General features: G+C 37.8%; 1 protein-coding gene across 1 annotated transcript in view; it reads right to left on the bottom strand.

Annotated features, from left to right (window-relative positions):
* Positions 1 to 839: 839 nt before the first annotated feature.
* Positions 840 to 17,534, bottom strand: part of LOC150085441 (nucleolar protein 4-like) — a 152,996-nt gene continuing 136,301 nt past the window's right edge. The window contains exons 4-10 of the mRNA XM_090373248.1: positions 13,032 to 13,125; positions 11,115 to 11,311; positions 10,793 to 10,945; positions 9,420 to 9,623; positions 7,578 to 7,694; positions 6,056 to 6,434; positions 840 to 1,123 (exon numbers count right to left, since the gene is read on the bottom strand). Coding sequence (XP_090229374.1) covers positions 948 to 1,123; positions 6,056 to 6,434; positions 7,578 to 7,694; positions 9,420 to 9,623; positions 10,793 to 10,945; positions 11,115 to 11,311; positions 13,032 to 13,125 — 1,320 coding nt within the window. The 3' untranslated portion in view covers positions 840 to 947. The remainder of the gene's footprint in view (positions 1,124 to 6,055; positions 6,435 to 7,577; positions 7,695 to 9,419; positions 9,624 to 10,792; positions 10,946 to 11,114; positions 11,312 to 13,031; positions 13,126 to 17,534) is intronic.

The raw sequence follows: 17,534 nt of genomic DNA, 5'->3' as shown, positions 1-17,534 counted from the left end.
ATAATAATTATTATATTTTGTTACATCAGAGGAAATTGTAATAAAACTGGAATAAACTCGCTAGTTAGAGAGTTCTTTTACAAACACTAATTTGGCCCATAGCATCGAAATAACAAATATTTGGCTTTACAAATCACACTGCACCACAATAACAGATAAAAGGAAGATCCCTGCCTCCTTTTTCGTAAAACATTATACGAAGATAATAAAAATAATCAAGGAACTTTACCTTTATATAAAAAAGGAATGTATTCAGTATGAGAGCAAAAATTCTGAAAATGTTATCTTTAAAGTGGCAGTGATTTCTTACAAATAAATAGGCCTATACATGTGCTGAATGATCACACACACACACACTTGCTCACGCGCGCACACACACACGCAGGCACGCACAAACGTCTATCTATTTATATATATTTATATACAATTACACCTTTTACATATTCATATAATTAAACCTTAACAAAATATCATCTCTTGAATACCTTCGAAAAAGTTTGTATGTGTTACAACGAGGTACCACCCCCCCTTGGTACCGCGGTAATCCTTAACAAAATTAAATTACACATTACTTTCTGCTACAGGGCAAAGGCAATCACGCTACACATTTGGTCCATCTTTGATGATTTGTTAAACATCTAAAATACAAATGTAACAAGTGTTAAGAAAAACCACAAATCACTCTTTTTGCTGCATCTTAAGGTAACATCAGCCACATACATCGTCGAAAAATGGAAGGCCACCTTTTCGCCACGTGGCTTACGATATGAAAAAAACCGTTTTTTTTTTTTTTTTTTTTTTTAATTCTCCAAGGATAAAAATTGGAGATATTAGGTTGGTTGAGGTTCACCTTTTTGCCACGGGATGGCAGCACGGGTGAATCGACTGTAAATTTCCAAAGATGGCAAGAGATGGTTTAGCATGCACACTCAATACACCAAAAATGATCAGTTCTGCTGTAGAAGAAGTTGTTCGAGCTCATCAGCGGATCGAAGAAGAAAGGCAGCGGACTCTCTATAGCCAGCAATCAGTTGTTTTACTGCCGCAACCTCTCCTGGATTCAGCGAATATTTACTGCTGTTACTGTTAGAAGAAGGCTTTTTCATGCTCAGATCGGTAGGCCCTGAATAATTAAAGGAAGAGAGAACAGCGTTTTAGTTTGCACGTGTTCATCGCTTTGCAATGCGTGTCATATCAGAGAGAGAGAAAAAAAAAAGATTACAATAAAACACTTACAATTACTGCAGAATATTTATGCCAATTGACAAAACCGAGCAGATTTTAGAAACCTTCGTTCTGATGTATGACGTTTTAGCGTCTCTGCGCATGCGCCAAGTGGTTTTATTTATTATTATTATTTTTTTTAACTCTGAGCTTTTCTGTTAAAATATTTAATTTTTTCAAAAATATTCGAAATTAATGAATCTAACCTGCTGCTAGAATGGCATCTGGCAGACGCCACCTCTCATGAAGAATTTTTTTTTATAATCTGGAAATAAAATTTCTCCAGCGTAACCCCCCCCCCCCCCCAATATTTTCTAAGTGGTTCTGCAGCAATTTCTGTTTACATTTCAATATAATATAAATTGCGAGACATTAAATTTTTGTTTGGCGTTTAATAGACGTTAAGTGAGCAAAAGCGTCTATCTTTCCTCTAAGCAATTCCCACGTAGTGTCTGCGAGACGCCGAGTGTCTAATCTTCCCTTAATGCTTTGATTTCGCTGGCTAAACGCGAAAAGCTGACAAAAATACTGTACAGATGTTCATGGTGCGTCTGCCAGACGCCACGCGAGCTTCAATGTGGAGGCTCAATGACTGAAAATTCTAAAAAAAAAAAAAAAAAAAAACCGATATGAAATTATTGTTATTAGTTCCTCTCATTTACGATTAATATATCATTGCTTTAAATTCATTTCTAAAAAATTATTTTTTTTATAATTAAAAGAAAACAGGGGAATAAAATAGACGCCATGCGAGTGTCCTTGTTACATTGAGGGTGCGAGAGAATGGCGGTTAATTTCATAACTATGGCAGCCATTTCGCTTACTGGCAACATGGCCATCTTGAAGGGAGGTTTTTAAACACTGCTCACAAAATCGTTATTAAAGGTCATAATAATTCTTTCCAATATCAATAATAATGAATTATATTTTTTATGATAACAACGCGGACATAAAAATCTATAGTGCTGTAGTATCGTATTTGGCTTGAAGGTTGAGAAGACATAAGATACTTGTCGTTAGATTTGAATTTCTGGAGATTGTAATTTTCGGGAAAAAATTTGAAGGAAGGTTCCAGAAAACAGAAGTTCAAGGGATAAATAAGGAAGAAGTTGTTCTGCGAGTTTGAAATTGTACGGTAAATGAATGCTTCATGGTTTCGAAGAGAGAGTGGAATTATAGATTCCCACTGAAGAGAACAGTGCACATTGAAGTATCTATAAGTAAAGACAAACGTCGGTGTTAGAGCGTGGACAGAAGTCGTAAGAGATGAATCATTAATCACCGTGACCGCCCAGTTTTGGATAGAATCCAGGGGAATTGAGAAAGGTTTTGGAGACAAAACACCATTGTGGGAACTATATTCCATGGTAGGCGCGGACATCAGATTTGCGCAGCGTGAGTAGTTGTGTGGAGGAAAAGTAACGCCGAGAATTAAAAAGAAAATCTCAATTGTTTAATGCAGTGGAAGCAATGTTTGCAATGTGCCGAGATAGATCAAAAATCATACAATTCCCAATAAACACGAGCAATCTTGTCTAGAAATCCGAGTGCCATTAAAGATGAGCAATGGATTTTTGACAAAGAATAAGACAGGACTGAGTTTTAGGAGGGTTGAAGTTGGTTTTCTTTGTCCCAACTTTGTTCCGCCTGGAGATCGGCTTTTAAGGAATTGGCGGTATATATTCGAGACATTGAAGCTGTTTGCGCACGGCAAGGTTTCTCAAACTGGAAGGTGGAATGCAATGTGCTATCATCAGCAAAACTGTAGGTAGGATTTCCAGTCAGTGGAGGTCATTAATGAACAAGAGAAAGGGCGGGAGAAAAAAAAAAAAAAAAAAAATTCAACCTTGAAGAAATATCAGTATTAGTGGAGAGGTTAAAAGACAGAGCCATCTATCACCACCAGCAGCGAGCGGTCAGACAGAAAACTGGATGCCAAATTGCAAAAAAACAGTCGCAATCCATAAGATTGGAAGCTCATTAAGAGACCTTTATGCCAAACACGATCAAAAGCATTTGAAATGTTAAGTACAACTGCTTGGAGTGGCTATATAAGTGGCAATATGGTAGCCATAAGCATTTTAATTTGTATGCTAATTAATTTTAAAAGTGATTTATACTCAATTAGTTATATAAAAATTAAAAACAAATAACAAAAGTAATAAATCAAAAATTTCATTATAATTTGTGATACGACATCCTGTGAAGAACTTTGCACTTTGTCATCACATATTCAACTTATTTTTTAATGCCAATTATATTTATATTTTGTGTATGCAACGTATTCTGTACTGCGTTAATTACATCCGCCCAATGAATATTATCATTTATTCCAAGCAGTAATAAACAAATCTGATACTTACTACTTAGGAAAATATTCGAATATTATTAATTAAAGATCCATCAGCAATTTACATGGATCTTATGGTTTGTCTGTATTCATGGTTGGAAAGCCCGAATTTCTGGGAGCGAAAACCATGAATCACTCACCCAAGGCTAATTCGACCACAGTTTGGAAAGAGCCCACAGAAATTCTTCCCATGGATACGGAATTACTGCAAATACCTTTTGCGCAGGATGGCCATTGTAATACCTACGGGGAACGTATAATCTGAATAAAGACCACTGTGCGTGCGGGGAATGTTATCTCAGTCACAATGACATTACTCCTGCCTCTAACAAGAGTAATGCCGAATCACCCCTCAAGATGAATTTGCAACAAATCCAATGGAGTCTACAGCAACTGTTCCAAAAAGAGACTTTTTATCCCCAACTTCTAGTCAAAAGTCCTAATGAAATTCTCTCATGCATTTCCCTATTTTATATTGAACATTTTAATTTAATGTTTTTGAAACCGTTACCCCTGGCAAGTATTTTACCGCAAGGCCAAGTCTTATACTTCATAATGATAAATAAGAGACACCAGTGTTCTAATAGAAAGGTTCAAAGAGAATTGAAATAGGTTTCCAGTAACGTTGTGTAGTGGAAACACTAACATCACCACGTGCGAAATAATTAAGGGTTTTTTCGACTCATCAGGACCATTGCTGCCTTTGTTTCAGGCTGAAACAGTCACATCAACTCAATTGATCGAAGGTGATTATATAGGGCCACATCCAGAACATGATTTTTTCACATATTTAAAGAGACGATCTTATTAAGTAAGCAGTTCCAAATCATATTACAAATTTAGGTGAATGCGGTTTCACTGAATACAAGTGTAGAGACAGCTTAGGACATTATTGATCAGTTTATGAAGACAGCGTCCAGATGGAACTAACCACCAAACCACTAACAAAGCGCTCAAGGTAACTTTATTAATATACACGGTGGTTGTAATTAAAGTGCGTCATTTTGGCTGTTCTGCAATGACCAAAAGTGCACAGTTCAGAGGTTAAATTTGGCATATGAATTGTGTAGACCATGTGAAAATGAAAAGCGCAGAAATAAGTTCCAAAAAGTAACGTCGGGGTATGCTTGACGCTGCATGCAATCAGTATGCAAAATAACTCACGATACGATCAGTGAGGCATACGTCTTATAAGCGATAAAAGCAAATGTGACCACAATGGTAAACAAATCGTCAACATGGCAGTGCAAATGAAAGATCGTGATCCTGTATCGTTCATTTGCGCATGATTCAGACATTGATTGTTCCGAGTTTAATCGCTGGTCGATTCACGGTTTACAAACTACGCGCGGCCAAACGGACTTTAATTAAAATTACTTTATAAACAGCCCTCGAATTAATTTTACAAGTCTTTATAAATTTTTCTTCCCGTACTAAGATGGATATCACTAGTCCATCCCATCAAGTATTCCCATATGAACAGATTAATATAAAATCGAAGATATCCAGTAATTAATTATATATAAAATTACATATAATATTAGTATATAAATAAGCAGGAAATAATGAACACTCCCGTTAATTAGCGGAGCACATCAATTTAGGAAGTAATCTATTTGGTAGTTAAACAACAGATACAGTTGAATTTTTTAGAATGAGCGTTGTGGCAATTAAGGCCAAAAGGAGTAGGTATATAGTCTAAACAGCACGTATTCTTTGCTTGGTTACGGTTTTGCCGAATGAAAATCACGATTTCCGGGAAAAATATTGCGAAGTCTTTCCTGAGACTCGTGGGGGCACGATGAATATGATCATTCTATATAATATGGACAAGATCTGTGCTCAAATCCAGTTAAGATGGGGAAATTTCTGGAGTTTCCACACTGTGGCCAAGTTAGTCGGTCCCGAACTAGAGTTGGTATTTTCCATTCCGTTACGGTTATTTTTGTATTTAGTAAATATACAAACCGAATCTAGAATGTAAGCAATTTACAGGTAGAACGGCACATTACACTTCATAGCCCTTAGTTGTTTTTGTGCAAAACAAAATAACCTCACACGATTTCGACCAAAGCTACTGCGTGGAAAAAAGAACATAATCGTCACTGTACTAGCTCGAGGTCACAACTGTAAATGTAAGTTGAATATACTCATCAATACGCATGTAACTTAGATTCATTAATATAGCTAACTGTGGAGGAGGGAGTAGATTTCGAAACGTGGTTATGGAAAAATAAAACGCTTAATCAAACGCGCAGTTAACCCAGTGGATTCGAACTAAACTAAGCTCCTTAAATACAGTGTACACGTAAAATAAAAGTTGACACTTATCCTTAAGTAAAATAAGAAACGCCAAAGATCCTAAAGTACAAGGCGTCAGTCTACAGTTTTTGTTAGATTAGCTAACACTAAAGATGGTGCAGATAAAGTGGACTTGTAAATGATTTCGCAACTCACTAGCAAAGTGAAGTCCACGCTTACCGTTGGTTACATGGGCTCCGTGTGACGTCATATGATGGATATTGTTTGATGGTTGTGACAGAGATGACGAGTTTTGATTGCTTGCATTTGACACGGCGGCTCTGTAGTTTGTCGATCCCGAATACGGCGAGGAGGGCTTCTGAGAATGGCTGGTACCATTCACCATCACGGGTGTTGTCGTTGTGTAACTCGTAGTGGACACCGCCGGCGAATTTAGAGAAACGGCGTTCCTGCCGTGGCGAAGGGTCGTTTGAAGGATGTCGTGCGGTTGCGAAGAATGATGTGGACTTCGGGTGGGTGTAGTAGCACGCCCACGGTCCCCGTCAGCTCCAAGATGAACTAACTGCGAAGAACTGGAACGGCTTCGCTCCACTTCAGCCTACAAAACATATGGTAAACAACATCAGTCTCCTCGACTGTGACAGCACCAAACAGTATTAGATAACAAACTTCTGACAACAGTTGCATGCACCGCGTACTACAAGCTACGCGAAAAATCAATTTAACAAATAAACGCTACTTAAAAATAATCCGTAGGCAACAATGTAAACGGTTCCATAACGGTTCCAATTAATGCCAGGAGATGGCAGCACTAAACATACTTATTAATTACATATATATTTTTTGTTAAATTTCTATAGTTTGTGTCAGTTGACAAATTTCTGAACTTTCTTAACGATGGTAATTTTATAAGGATACAAGAAATAAAATAAGAACATTTGATATAACTCTTTACGCTTATATTATTAGTTATTGATTTTGGTAATAGGAATTTCAGTTTTTATATAATTCCCAATTTAAATATATAAGTTAATGCTGCTAGATTTCTTTTCAAATATTTCAAAGCCACTCGGCTAATAGTCCTCCAGTAGGCTTTTCCTACGTAATCATACAACACGGAAGTAACGCATTATGGTATAAAGATAAACTACGTAATAACCATTTCAAAAGTTTGCTTCAAGGACTTAAAGAATTACTCTATTTAAAAAGAAAAAAACAGTACTGAAATATTCACAAGCTTTTGAATTTTGACTTGCTTGAGTCTTGTCACAACAGCCTAAATTTACGAGTCTAAGTTCATAAAATTAACTTTACTACAAGTAAGTTACCATTTTTCTCTCTATAAAAGTTAAATAGTACAATCGCTGAAGATTTTTGGTAGGTGGGTAAACAAAGAGATAAATAATAATAATTAATAATAAAAAGAACTGCAAGACCTACCGCATTCCACAGAAAGTGCCAAGCGTTTTTCATGTCTAATACACGAATGTCCATTGTCCAGTTCTGGACACTTCTTTCGTTCAAAAACTTAAATGTTCAAGTTGCCAGCTGTGAGTAACAAACAGGTGAGTTCACTAGCAACAGACGCGAAGGACATCTTCCGAGATGAAACGCCAGACTCGGGCTGACGGCACAAAATGCAGACGGTACAAGCGGCGGAATCATTAACAATAATTTATCTGAAACATTACAAGAAAAACGAGTTCACCAGTCCTTACACTAGCCAACTCACCAGGCTTACCGCTATTGGCTTGAGTCCCAGACGCATGCGCTTTGCATTTTGACTCTCGTTCTGGCAGGCTGTCGCCAGAATCTGCTCCGCTAGAGCTGAGGTTAGGTGTGGATGTGCTGAGCGAGCCTGAAAAGAAAACAAAACGGGTGAGCCCTTCTACATATGCAACAGTTTGTAGCGTCAGGTGTATGCGTGTGTGTATGAAGAGGGCGAATGTTTCAGGAAGGGGAAGGCCTGGCAAGTTCTATTGGTTTTTCAAGAATTTATCTGTGAACTTTTATTGGCGCACATTGTGTGTGTCTGCTCTCTTATTCCTTGCACGATGTAGATCTATCGTCCTACTTATTTGTAAACAACCGTCTCCTACTTTTATACCTTCAGACAAACACATAAATATTTCCCACCTGATCGATATGCATGCAAAACACGAACATTAGTCATAAGGCTGATCTGCAGATATAAAGACAGGGTTATATAAATAAACTGAACTCAGTTTGTCTTGTCTCAGAGACCTTGCAGATAAACAATAGTTGGAAAACGTTCTGATTTGGTATAGGTATTACGCAGAAATAGAATTGAATTGTCGAAGGAGAAAGTTTCAGAAATTACAGCTGGCTTACGCTTGACGTCTGGTGTAAAAGATGGCTGCAGTGTTCTTTGAAGCAACCTGTGGGAAATCAAAATTGAAAATCAATGCATATCGCAATGACTTTCGCAAAGTTTATTGGATTCGTATAAATCAGGACTTCGTTAATCTTTAAATGGAATAACTGAATCTTTTTATTCTTCTGGTAATGATGCATTTGATAAGATTAAACGAGGATGTCAAACAGTTCCACTATCAAAATTCTTCATAATAAATTTCCCATGTGGTTCAGTTTTAAATTGAAACAGAAACTACAATTCAGTACTCCCAGAACAATTCATCCATAACTTGTTTAATTGCAGCCGATAAACCAGAGTTTTAAGAAATGGCTGGAACTTTCGCTAATTACTTTTAAAACCACAGCAATTCCTTGCAGCTGGGATTATAAATTTCATTTTCGAAACAGAAGCACTCTATAATTCAAGAGTTCCTTTGATTCCGATTTAAAAATCAGTTACTAACACAAGACAATTGTTTATAGAAAGTGATCGGCTTACTTTAATCCAGTCATGCTTTGTCAACAACAGTTTTCTTTCTATTAAGGAACTTAGTTGTGCTCGATCATCTGTTGATATTTAAACTGCGCATCTTGAGTATAAATGAGACATCAACAACTGAGCTTTTAAATTATTTGTCTAAATCTGATCACCGCTTTTTTTTTTTTAAAGAAAATGTCAAACTCGTCGAAATTAAAGTCAGGGGTTCCCCAGGATCGTCCCTTGGTCCTTAAGATTGATATCTAAATTCACCGATTGCTTTCCCTCACTTAAATGACTTCTTAATTCATCTCGACTAGATCTTCTAAATACTCCTACGTTATTTGTCCCAAGATATACAGATGGGGTAAAATATCTTCATATATATAGCGTAAACTGAATCTGAATCGGACTAAAAACGCAACAGTTCTAAATGGGTGTAATTATAACGTGAGTGGCAGCTATCTTGTATCAAGATGGCGAATCGAAATAAAAAAATGCCTCATCAGGATACCAAAATACATCCCTTTCCTCATCTGACTGTACTATAAACTTTGACATGGAAAATTCAACAGCCTTACCATAAATGATTAATAATATAATATAATATAATATAATATAATTAAAAATTAATATATTTCACAATTTAATTTCGAAATAGGATAATTAGTCTGTAACTGCTTAATAGCAAACAATTTCACTTTTAGCAATACGAATCGTTTAACTTACCACATCCCAACCACTGTGGTCCCTGGCTCTCTTATTTCTTCGACAAGACTTCAGATAAGTTCTAATTCGCTTACGAGCTCGCTCGCCAAACTCTGGAAACTGCCTGGCACACGAATCGATTATGGCTTGAACCTTGTCTTTCGGCTGTCGGGAAATGGGAACCATTCGATCCAAATTCTCATCCACAAAAAGCCGTACGAACATCTGAGAGAAAGACAAATGTTTCAAAAAATATTTTAAACAAATTGTAGCAGTGTTTTTAATTAGCATTTCAAAAAAAAAAAAAGTCGCCTACACTATTGAGAAAAACATTGGGATTATTCGTGTATTATTAATTAACAGTAGCTCTTCCCACACAGCAGTCAACTTTTCCGAGGTCTGGTTGCATCTGAGGCGTCACAGGTGGACCTACTTCGTAACGAGATCAAAGATAACATCAGTAACATTCGTATTGATTCATCTGGACTGCACTGCTAGTTTTCTGGATGACGTTTGTTAATGGCAGATTTCCTACCACAAAATGAAGCCACCTGAATATTGATTAGATGAAACCTTAATCCACATAGGTGTAGTTTGCCAAATTTACCATATAATGCGATTCATTTTATTATTTAACACATGTATTTTGTTAAAATTAAGGACCATTTCTTGCCTCTTTTTCTCTTCAGAGAGAGAGAAACCCAGAAATTTGAATATTTTCATGCCATTTGCAGTTAATCATTTGCAGATCTTAGGACTGCATAACAAATTATGATTTGTTTAATGTGCCTTTCTTTCAGTTACGAGTTCTTTTGTGCTTTATCATCATGTTCCATTAATGATGATAAAGCACAAAAGAAATGTGGATTACACATTTTTTTTTTATTTCAAAAGAAATGTGGATTATACATCACACTAACATTTTGGCCGCCGAGGACCACTGCCTATGATTCAAGGATCATTGACTATGCTGACAAATGCAGACCACTCCTACAAATCCTAAAACATTTAAAGCAGCCAGCAATGGGCAAATGTACGGATAGTACAGGAAGATAGTATCTCCTAACGAAAGTTAGGAGATACTATCCTTCCACCAGCCCGTATCTTTCCTCGTGGTTACTCTCACGAATCGGCAGCGTGAATCCCGTTAAAATCTTTGGTCAGGCTGTCAGTTGCACCTTCTGTCTTCCTGGTCGGTAATGAGGATGGAAATGACCTCAATTCGAATTCCTCTGAAATTTGCAGACACCTCATAGGCTTAGATGCTTTGGCATTTAACCCAAATTACAATTCCCTGGTCGGAATCATGACTGTGCAGTACAGAAGTGGTCTGCGTATTTCATGGTTAGCGATGTTCTTTTTACTATTGCAATAATAAAGAATAGGTTACTTACATTGAACGCCTTCAGTCTCTCCGGATCGTATTTGTTTATGTCAATCTTGTCAGAATCATCATCATCTTCATCGTCGTCTTCGTCTTTCGTTCCTCCTGAGAGTTCATCAGGAGTGGCTGATGCATCCCGTTTCACGCAACCCACGCAAGGACTCTGTAGTTAAGAAAGGAGAAAGGAAAGCGCTCTTGTTACAGATGACATTGCCGTTTATTACACACATACAATATCTTTATAGTATTTATGTATATCAACTTGTAACCCCTGAAGTATTTGGAGTACCAATGAAAACCTTCCTGTATTTTATATCAGTGGTGTCACTCACCATGGCTCTGTCGTAGGAATGATCCTGATGACTGCGGATGTACTCTATTTTGGTCATATTGATTGGCTCTTCGGGTGACCAGTGCAGACGCTCGTTTTCATGGTGCACATTGCTCATGTCCAGAGGACAGTCCGCCACGCTAGCATTGTGTTCACTTGGAAGGTCGGACATGGTGTGATTGTCACCCTCTTCCACCACTGCAAAGTGGATAACACACCTCAGATAAACGAAATATCACTTCAGAAAAATAAATAAGTTATAAAAGCAGTTTAAAAACATTTATTCGTAAAAGTTACAAATATATGAATTACGTTAAGTAATGCCTGTGGTTAGAAAATTTTAAGAACAAAATCTTAGTTTATCTCAGAAAGATGCAGGTTTTTTTAATAGCGATTGCACAGGATGAACACATTTTTTTTTTTTTTACAATTTTATTGCTAAATAACAAAGTAAACAAGATAAAGAAAAATTGTTTGTCCCGTTTCAGAGAAATTGAGTTTTTATTTATACGTTAAAATATTCCACATGCGTGCACTAATTTGCTGGGCTACATCTAATCGATAACCAAATTCAGACTTAAGTTGCAGTCAACATTCTCAGCAGACACTATTAAGGTTCCTATAAATACTTTCAGCATTCTCAACTGTTGAGATAACAGGTGTCTTCATGGTCGCTGGAGTTTTCCAGTGGAGTTCAGTGAAACATATCCATGATATCTCTTCGCACGTGGTGAATATGAGCGCTAATGAGCTCATATTCACCATGCCACACAAGTCTGGGAAGTGATAGTCAAGTGATGTTCGTATTGGCAAACTCCAGTTCAGTGGTGTCCCCATGTTGGCGACAAAAGGGATTTGTCTGTAACTCTTCAAGTTATGGTAGAATGACCCCATAAATCTTATGCAATAAGTTCTTGGAATTAAGAGTCCACTCTACAAAGCAGCGTGGACCACCCACTTGGGATATATCTTATGTTTTGCGTCTTCCCTGAGATGTAAATGATTTCTAGTAATTGTCATGCCCACTTCAAGAATGCTACCTGTTGCCTGTTTTCGATGTTTCAATAAAATATGAGTTTCTCTAAACGATGGAACAACCAAGTTTTTCTCCATCTTATTTATTATTATTTATTTTTTACACAGATTAATCATTTAATTCGCGGAGTGGACCTAAATGAAATTTTAATCTTCGTCGCTGAAGTCCGCCGCTCTCTTCTTTTCGAAACAATCTCCTTCGAAGTGTAGACTTGCACTATCGATGGACTCACTCTTAGAAGAACTACCGAAAGCCATTTCTTGATAAGTCTTTGAGAGTGTTCGTTGTAGATTTTGGGCTTCCTCATCCGAATCAAAATGCGTGCCCTTCAGCGCAATCTCCAACTTAGAGAATAAAAAGAAATCATAGGGAGAAAGACCAGACAAGTATGGAGATATCCAGTCAATGGGTGCAGGAATACTGCACCCATTTACTAGATAACATTTTGATCAATAGTGGCAGTGTGCCGTCTGGCATTACCGTGATGAAAGAACCACTATTGGTCAGAAAACTCAGGTCGTTTTTCGCGAATCGCATGGCGCAGGGATTTCAGCATAACCTTCTTTATTAATGGTTATACCACGTGGCACATATCCATGATATCCATGGCACATATCCATGGCACAAAGCCACACAATTTGCAGCTCAAGTTTCAGCTCACAAACCGGTTCACACTTACAGCACGTAACTCAAGGCTCGAACTTGGAACTGCATCAGTATATTCCTGGACATACAACTATCCCGCTAGCCACCGACAGTTCGCAGAAACTTTAGTGGTTGTACGGTGGCGCTGCCATTTCATTAAATGATCAGCCTGTGCTAATTTAGCAATGAAGTTGTACAGATAAAGTATGTTTACCCTGTATATTAAAACACACTTACCTTCTTCGGAATGACAATCATACTGCTGCTCCGTACTTTCGTTCCCGGGTGTCCGTGCTCCTTCGCTGATTTCACTCTCGACGTCCTCAGAATCCTGTTAGCGTTAAAAAAAAAAAGGGAGAAGAAGAAAGAAGAATGCACATCAGCATTCCTGTGTTGTAACGCACACCTCACACACTATCATATTACTTCATAAAACACCTAAAATAGCCTGTTTGTTAATCTTTCTCCACTACAATTGATGGTGAGAGAAAGCCTTATTTAGTGCTAGAGCATGCGTACAGAGAAAGTTTTTAGCGATTAGATGGAATTGTGATCATCTGAAGCTGATTTGCCCTAAACATTTTGGAAACAGGCTGAGTTTAGATACTACTGAAGGTTTAATTCAACTCCTCCGAATGCTCGTGTGACCACGCTTTTACTTTTTCCTTTAAGCACTGGTAAATGCTTGAAGGAAATCCTTTCGCATCCTCTTAAGTCTGTATTGAGACGTCTTTAAGCCATCAGTGTCCCTCGTCACTAAAATCACATTTCGCTATCGATGACGTCATTTCAAAGAGGGGAGGGAAGTCATTATGTCTAGCAATTAAGGGCTTGAGGAGTTAAGTAGGCCAACGCACAAATTATAGACATTATCGACAGATGCATATTGACAGGAAAAGAATGGTTGGGCAAAGCGAAAACCGATTTCTCTTCAACTTCGTGAGTGAAAAGACAGGCACGTGCATTCTTCTCCATAAGTAGACCTTCAGTAATGAATTACGAGGTCTGCCTAAATTTGATGTCAGTCACAACGTTGTGACATCATAAGTTTACCGTCCATCTGTCAATAGTCCTCTGTTTGCTTCTGCTGCCCTCCAGCGAAGAGTTCCAGAACCCCTTCTACATCACAACCGACTTTATTTGGACAATTGACCTATGTGGCAAGTCTGTGCTTCTGTTTAAGTACTACAAATTCGGTGCTACAAAGGAGAGATTAGATGCTGTAGTGTGTTAAGAGCGTCGGCTACCCTGCTGTGATCAAACGTGACATCATCAGCGATGGAGCCATGTTTTGTCAAGCAGAGTAACACTTTTAAATTATGGTTTAAATGTCGCTTATTTTCATTTAAAAAGAGTCCAGTGTTTTTTTGATGCCTAAATAAAGATACTGTTTTAAATAAAGCTGATACTTTTTTAACTGGCATGTACTTATACCTGGGACAGGCTTCCTAAAGAAGCCTCAAGGTTACATAGCAACGGGCGTGACATTCAATACGCGTTTTTCGAAGCCTGCAACTCTGCTCTCCGCCTAAGAAACAGCGAACATGTCCACTTTCTACTAAATCCAATCAAGGGCAGATGACGCAAATTGGATCAGTGAATGAAGAAGCAAAAAGGAACTGTAGATCGGCAGCTTAAACACATCACGTGATCAGACAAACCAATAACAGAATGTGGTGGCAATGGAGGTCGATTTATGGAAGCAATTTTATAAGTTTTTTTTTTTAACGATTATCTCACGCCGCATGGCCTCAAGTGCCACAGCGCTTACCCAAAACAACCGAAACCATCTTTCATTTCGGATCTATGGCAACACAATACTTATATAACCTTTCAATATTACAATGACTAAAATCAAGTGGAGTACTCGGATCAAAACACTGCACGAGTTCGAGGAAGCTACTCGTTCATCAAAATTGAACGATAAATACCTCTTTAATCTTTTGTCTTGCAACGTGGGTGGTGATGGTGCTGCTGCTAGCTATATTGTAGCTGACACCGAATTTTGACAAAAGATTGCATTACTCCAAACATGAAAGTTCCGGAAAATGTCTCCTAAATTGCACTCGTGATGCGAACAGCCTGACCAGAATTTTAAGCACCATATTGAAACGGGTTCTCCTCTGTCAGAGCTGGCAGACACTCGTGTCTCTAATCCCGCAATGAACAAGAGCCGTTGCTATAGCAACACAAAGCCGTTGATATTTCCGGCACTGTGTAAATTGCCACCTATCAGCAGAACATGTAACTTGTTGCTCGCAGAGTAAACTTTTACAAACGACTTGGCTTTCTTACTGAGATAACCGTCGTAAGTGTTTGAAAAGTAATCCCATTTCACTCTCACATAACTGGCTCTTTTTTTCTTGAGTGTGGAAAGCGCTCCCCGTTCGTGGAACGAAGTACATCTATTACTATGCAAACGATTTGCTACAAAAGGTCTATTGTGGGCGAAAACAAAATGCATCAATCCATCATCATGTAAAACAGCAACCATCAATCGATTCTATTTGTCCATCTGATATACTTCGCGCAAATTCATTTAGTTCAAGATTGGTGGAGGTGAGTGCCTTCCCAACTCGTATTACGTCTATTGCTGTTGTCATAAGATTGCTGTTTCGGGTGGGATGCATTAACATCTACCAACAGCGGAAGGTTGTGTTGTTACACTCATCAATCTGACTGCTTGTAGAGCTGTCATTATTCGTCGTCTCGCATGAATTTCAATATATTTCATATCAATTGGAGAAATGGTAGCTTGTTCTAAATAGGTTAAGTGAGATAAAGATTGCTTGTTATATCTGGCCGTCAGATAACGTATTCAATAACCTTATTTATGGTAAGGTCAGGGTTAGGTTACTTTACCTTTGAAAAATAGTCCAATAATAGTTGTCAATATATATTTTTGGAGGGGGGGCAGTACAAGCAGAATTCAAAGAAATAGAGGAAATATGAAGAAACAGTTACTATTTCGATCTCCATGAATTTATGCTTGAACTCCTGATGAAGAAAATGGTGTTTCTTTATGTATATTTTTTACGGTAAAAAAAAAACTAATAGCGTTAAAATGTATAAAGCTGTAAATAAAACTAATTTAAATAGTAGAATTAATTGAAATCTGGTAAATTTATATTATATATGATCTAATGTATTTCCTCTAGCCAATGGTGCACAGGAATTAATTGAGATTAAAAAGATTGATGGCATGTGACGCTGCAAAAGACCCCCCCCCCCTCCCTTATTATTTCCCAAAATTGTGGGTCTTATAGTATTTTAGGTAATTGACGAAATATCATTACCTGAAAAGATTATCGAGATATGGTTAGTTTATTTATAAAAGCTTAACATTGTGCTGAGGGTTGTAAAAAAAAAAAAAAAAAAAAAAAAAATATTAATCAGAACATTCACACTATTTTCATTTCCATAAGGTAATCATCTATTTCTGCTTTGAATTTAGCCAGAACACATTGTCCTCTGCCACGTTGGGAGACAACTTATTTCAGTGTTCGACAATTCCCTGCCAGTACATGAGCTTCGTGAAATCCAGTCTTCTTTTATTACCCGAGATTTTATATTTGTGTCCCCTTATACACCTCAACCAGATCATCCCTTAGACGTCTGGTTATCAAACTTTGTCACACCTTCCAAGCCGTTCTTCGTATGTGCATTGATTTGCACTCATTATCGATCTGCTTGCCTTTCTTTGAACCCTCTCCAGAAGTTGTTTTTTAGGTGCGGTCTCCACACCTGAAAATACTCTGAATACATTATTACCCCTTTTTTCATAGTTTTGTACCGAGGGATAATTATGTTCTTCTCCCTACTAGTAAAGGTACTGCAAATCATGGATATGACACTGTGTGCCTTTCTAGCCGCCTGTTTACATGGCATGGGAAATTTCGTGTCAGATTGAATAGCAGTTATTTGTCTTGAACCACTCACCTCCCCGCAGCCTATGGAAGACTCTAGGATTTGTGTCCCAAATCTTGCATTTTAAAGCATTCAATTTTAATTGCCAATTTTTGGGACATACAGTATATGCAGCCTGGCTCGAATTCTCAACCATTCTTCCCACCACCCTTCAAATCAAACTTCAATAGCTTACTATGGATACCATCGTCAATATAGAAATAAGAGGGGACACGGACATCGAACTCTGAGGGATCCCATTTGCTACATTGGTCCACCCTAAAGACTGACCATTTATGACAACCCCTGCTTCCTGTCTTTTGACAGCCTGCAATCCACTGTAGGATCTTGCCAATAACTGCTTCTAGTTTATGATCAGCTTTCTGTGAGGAACAGTATCTGTTCAACTCATCTGCCATTTCTGCTGGGCTTTATCGTACTCTGTTTTCGCCGGTCTTACCCTACCATTGGTTTTTTGTTACATATTCTCTTACAATGCTCATACGAATCGGAATCACACATTGTCCATAACTATCCCATGTTTACTCCTTTTTCGCAGTCAAACTCAACCTCCTTCGTCATCCATTTTAGAATCTTGCGCTTACACAATTCGAGGATAAATCCCTTGAATATTTCCCATAGCATATTTGAATTTGACACCATGTTCTCTCTATTTAATCGAGCCTAAGAAATATCACATTCCATTATAGTCTCTTCTGTAGAAATCGAAGCGCTCACCTCTACCTTGTACCACCTAGGGATTCTTTACATACAGAAGATTTTAGGTTCATTAGTAAGATCCCTAGGATATTAGCATCCCTTGTACTCTCTCGG

Source organism: Mastigoproctus giganteus, chromosome 5, assembly GCF_048544385.1.
Source record: "Mastigoproctus giganteus isolate SK-2022 chromosome 5, ASM4854438v1, whole genome shotgun sequence".
Classification (NCBI taxonomy): domain Eukaryota; kingdom Metazoa; phylum Arthropoda; class Arachnida; order Uropygi; family Thelyphonidae; genus Mastigoproctus; species Mastigoproctus giganteus.
Note: the sequence above shows the minus strand (reverse complement) of the source record. Positions and strands in the feature narration are given on the sequence as shown.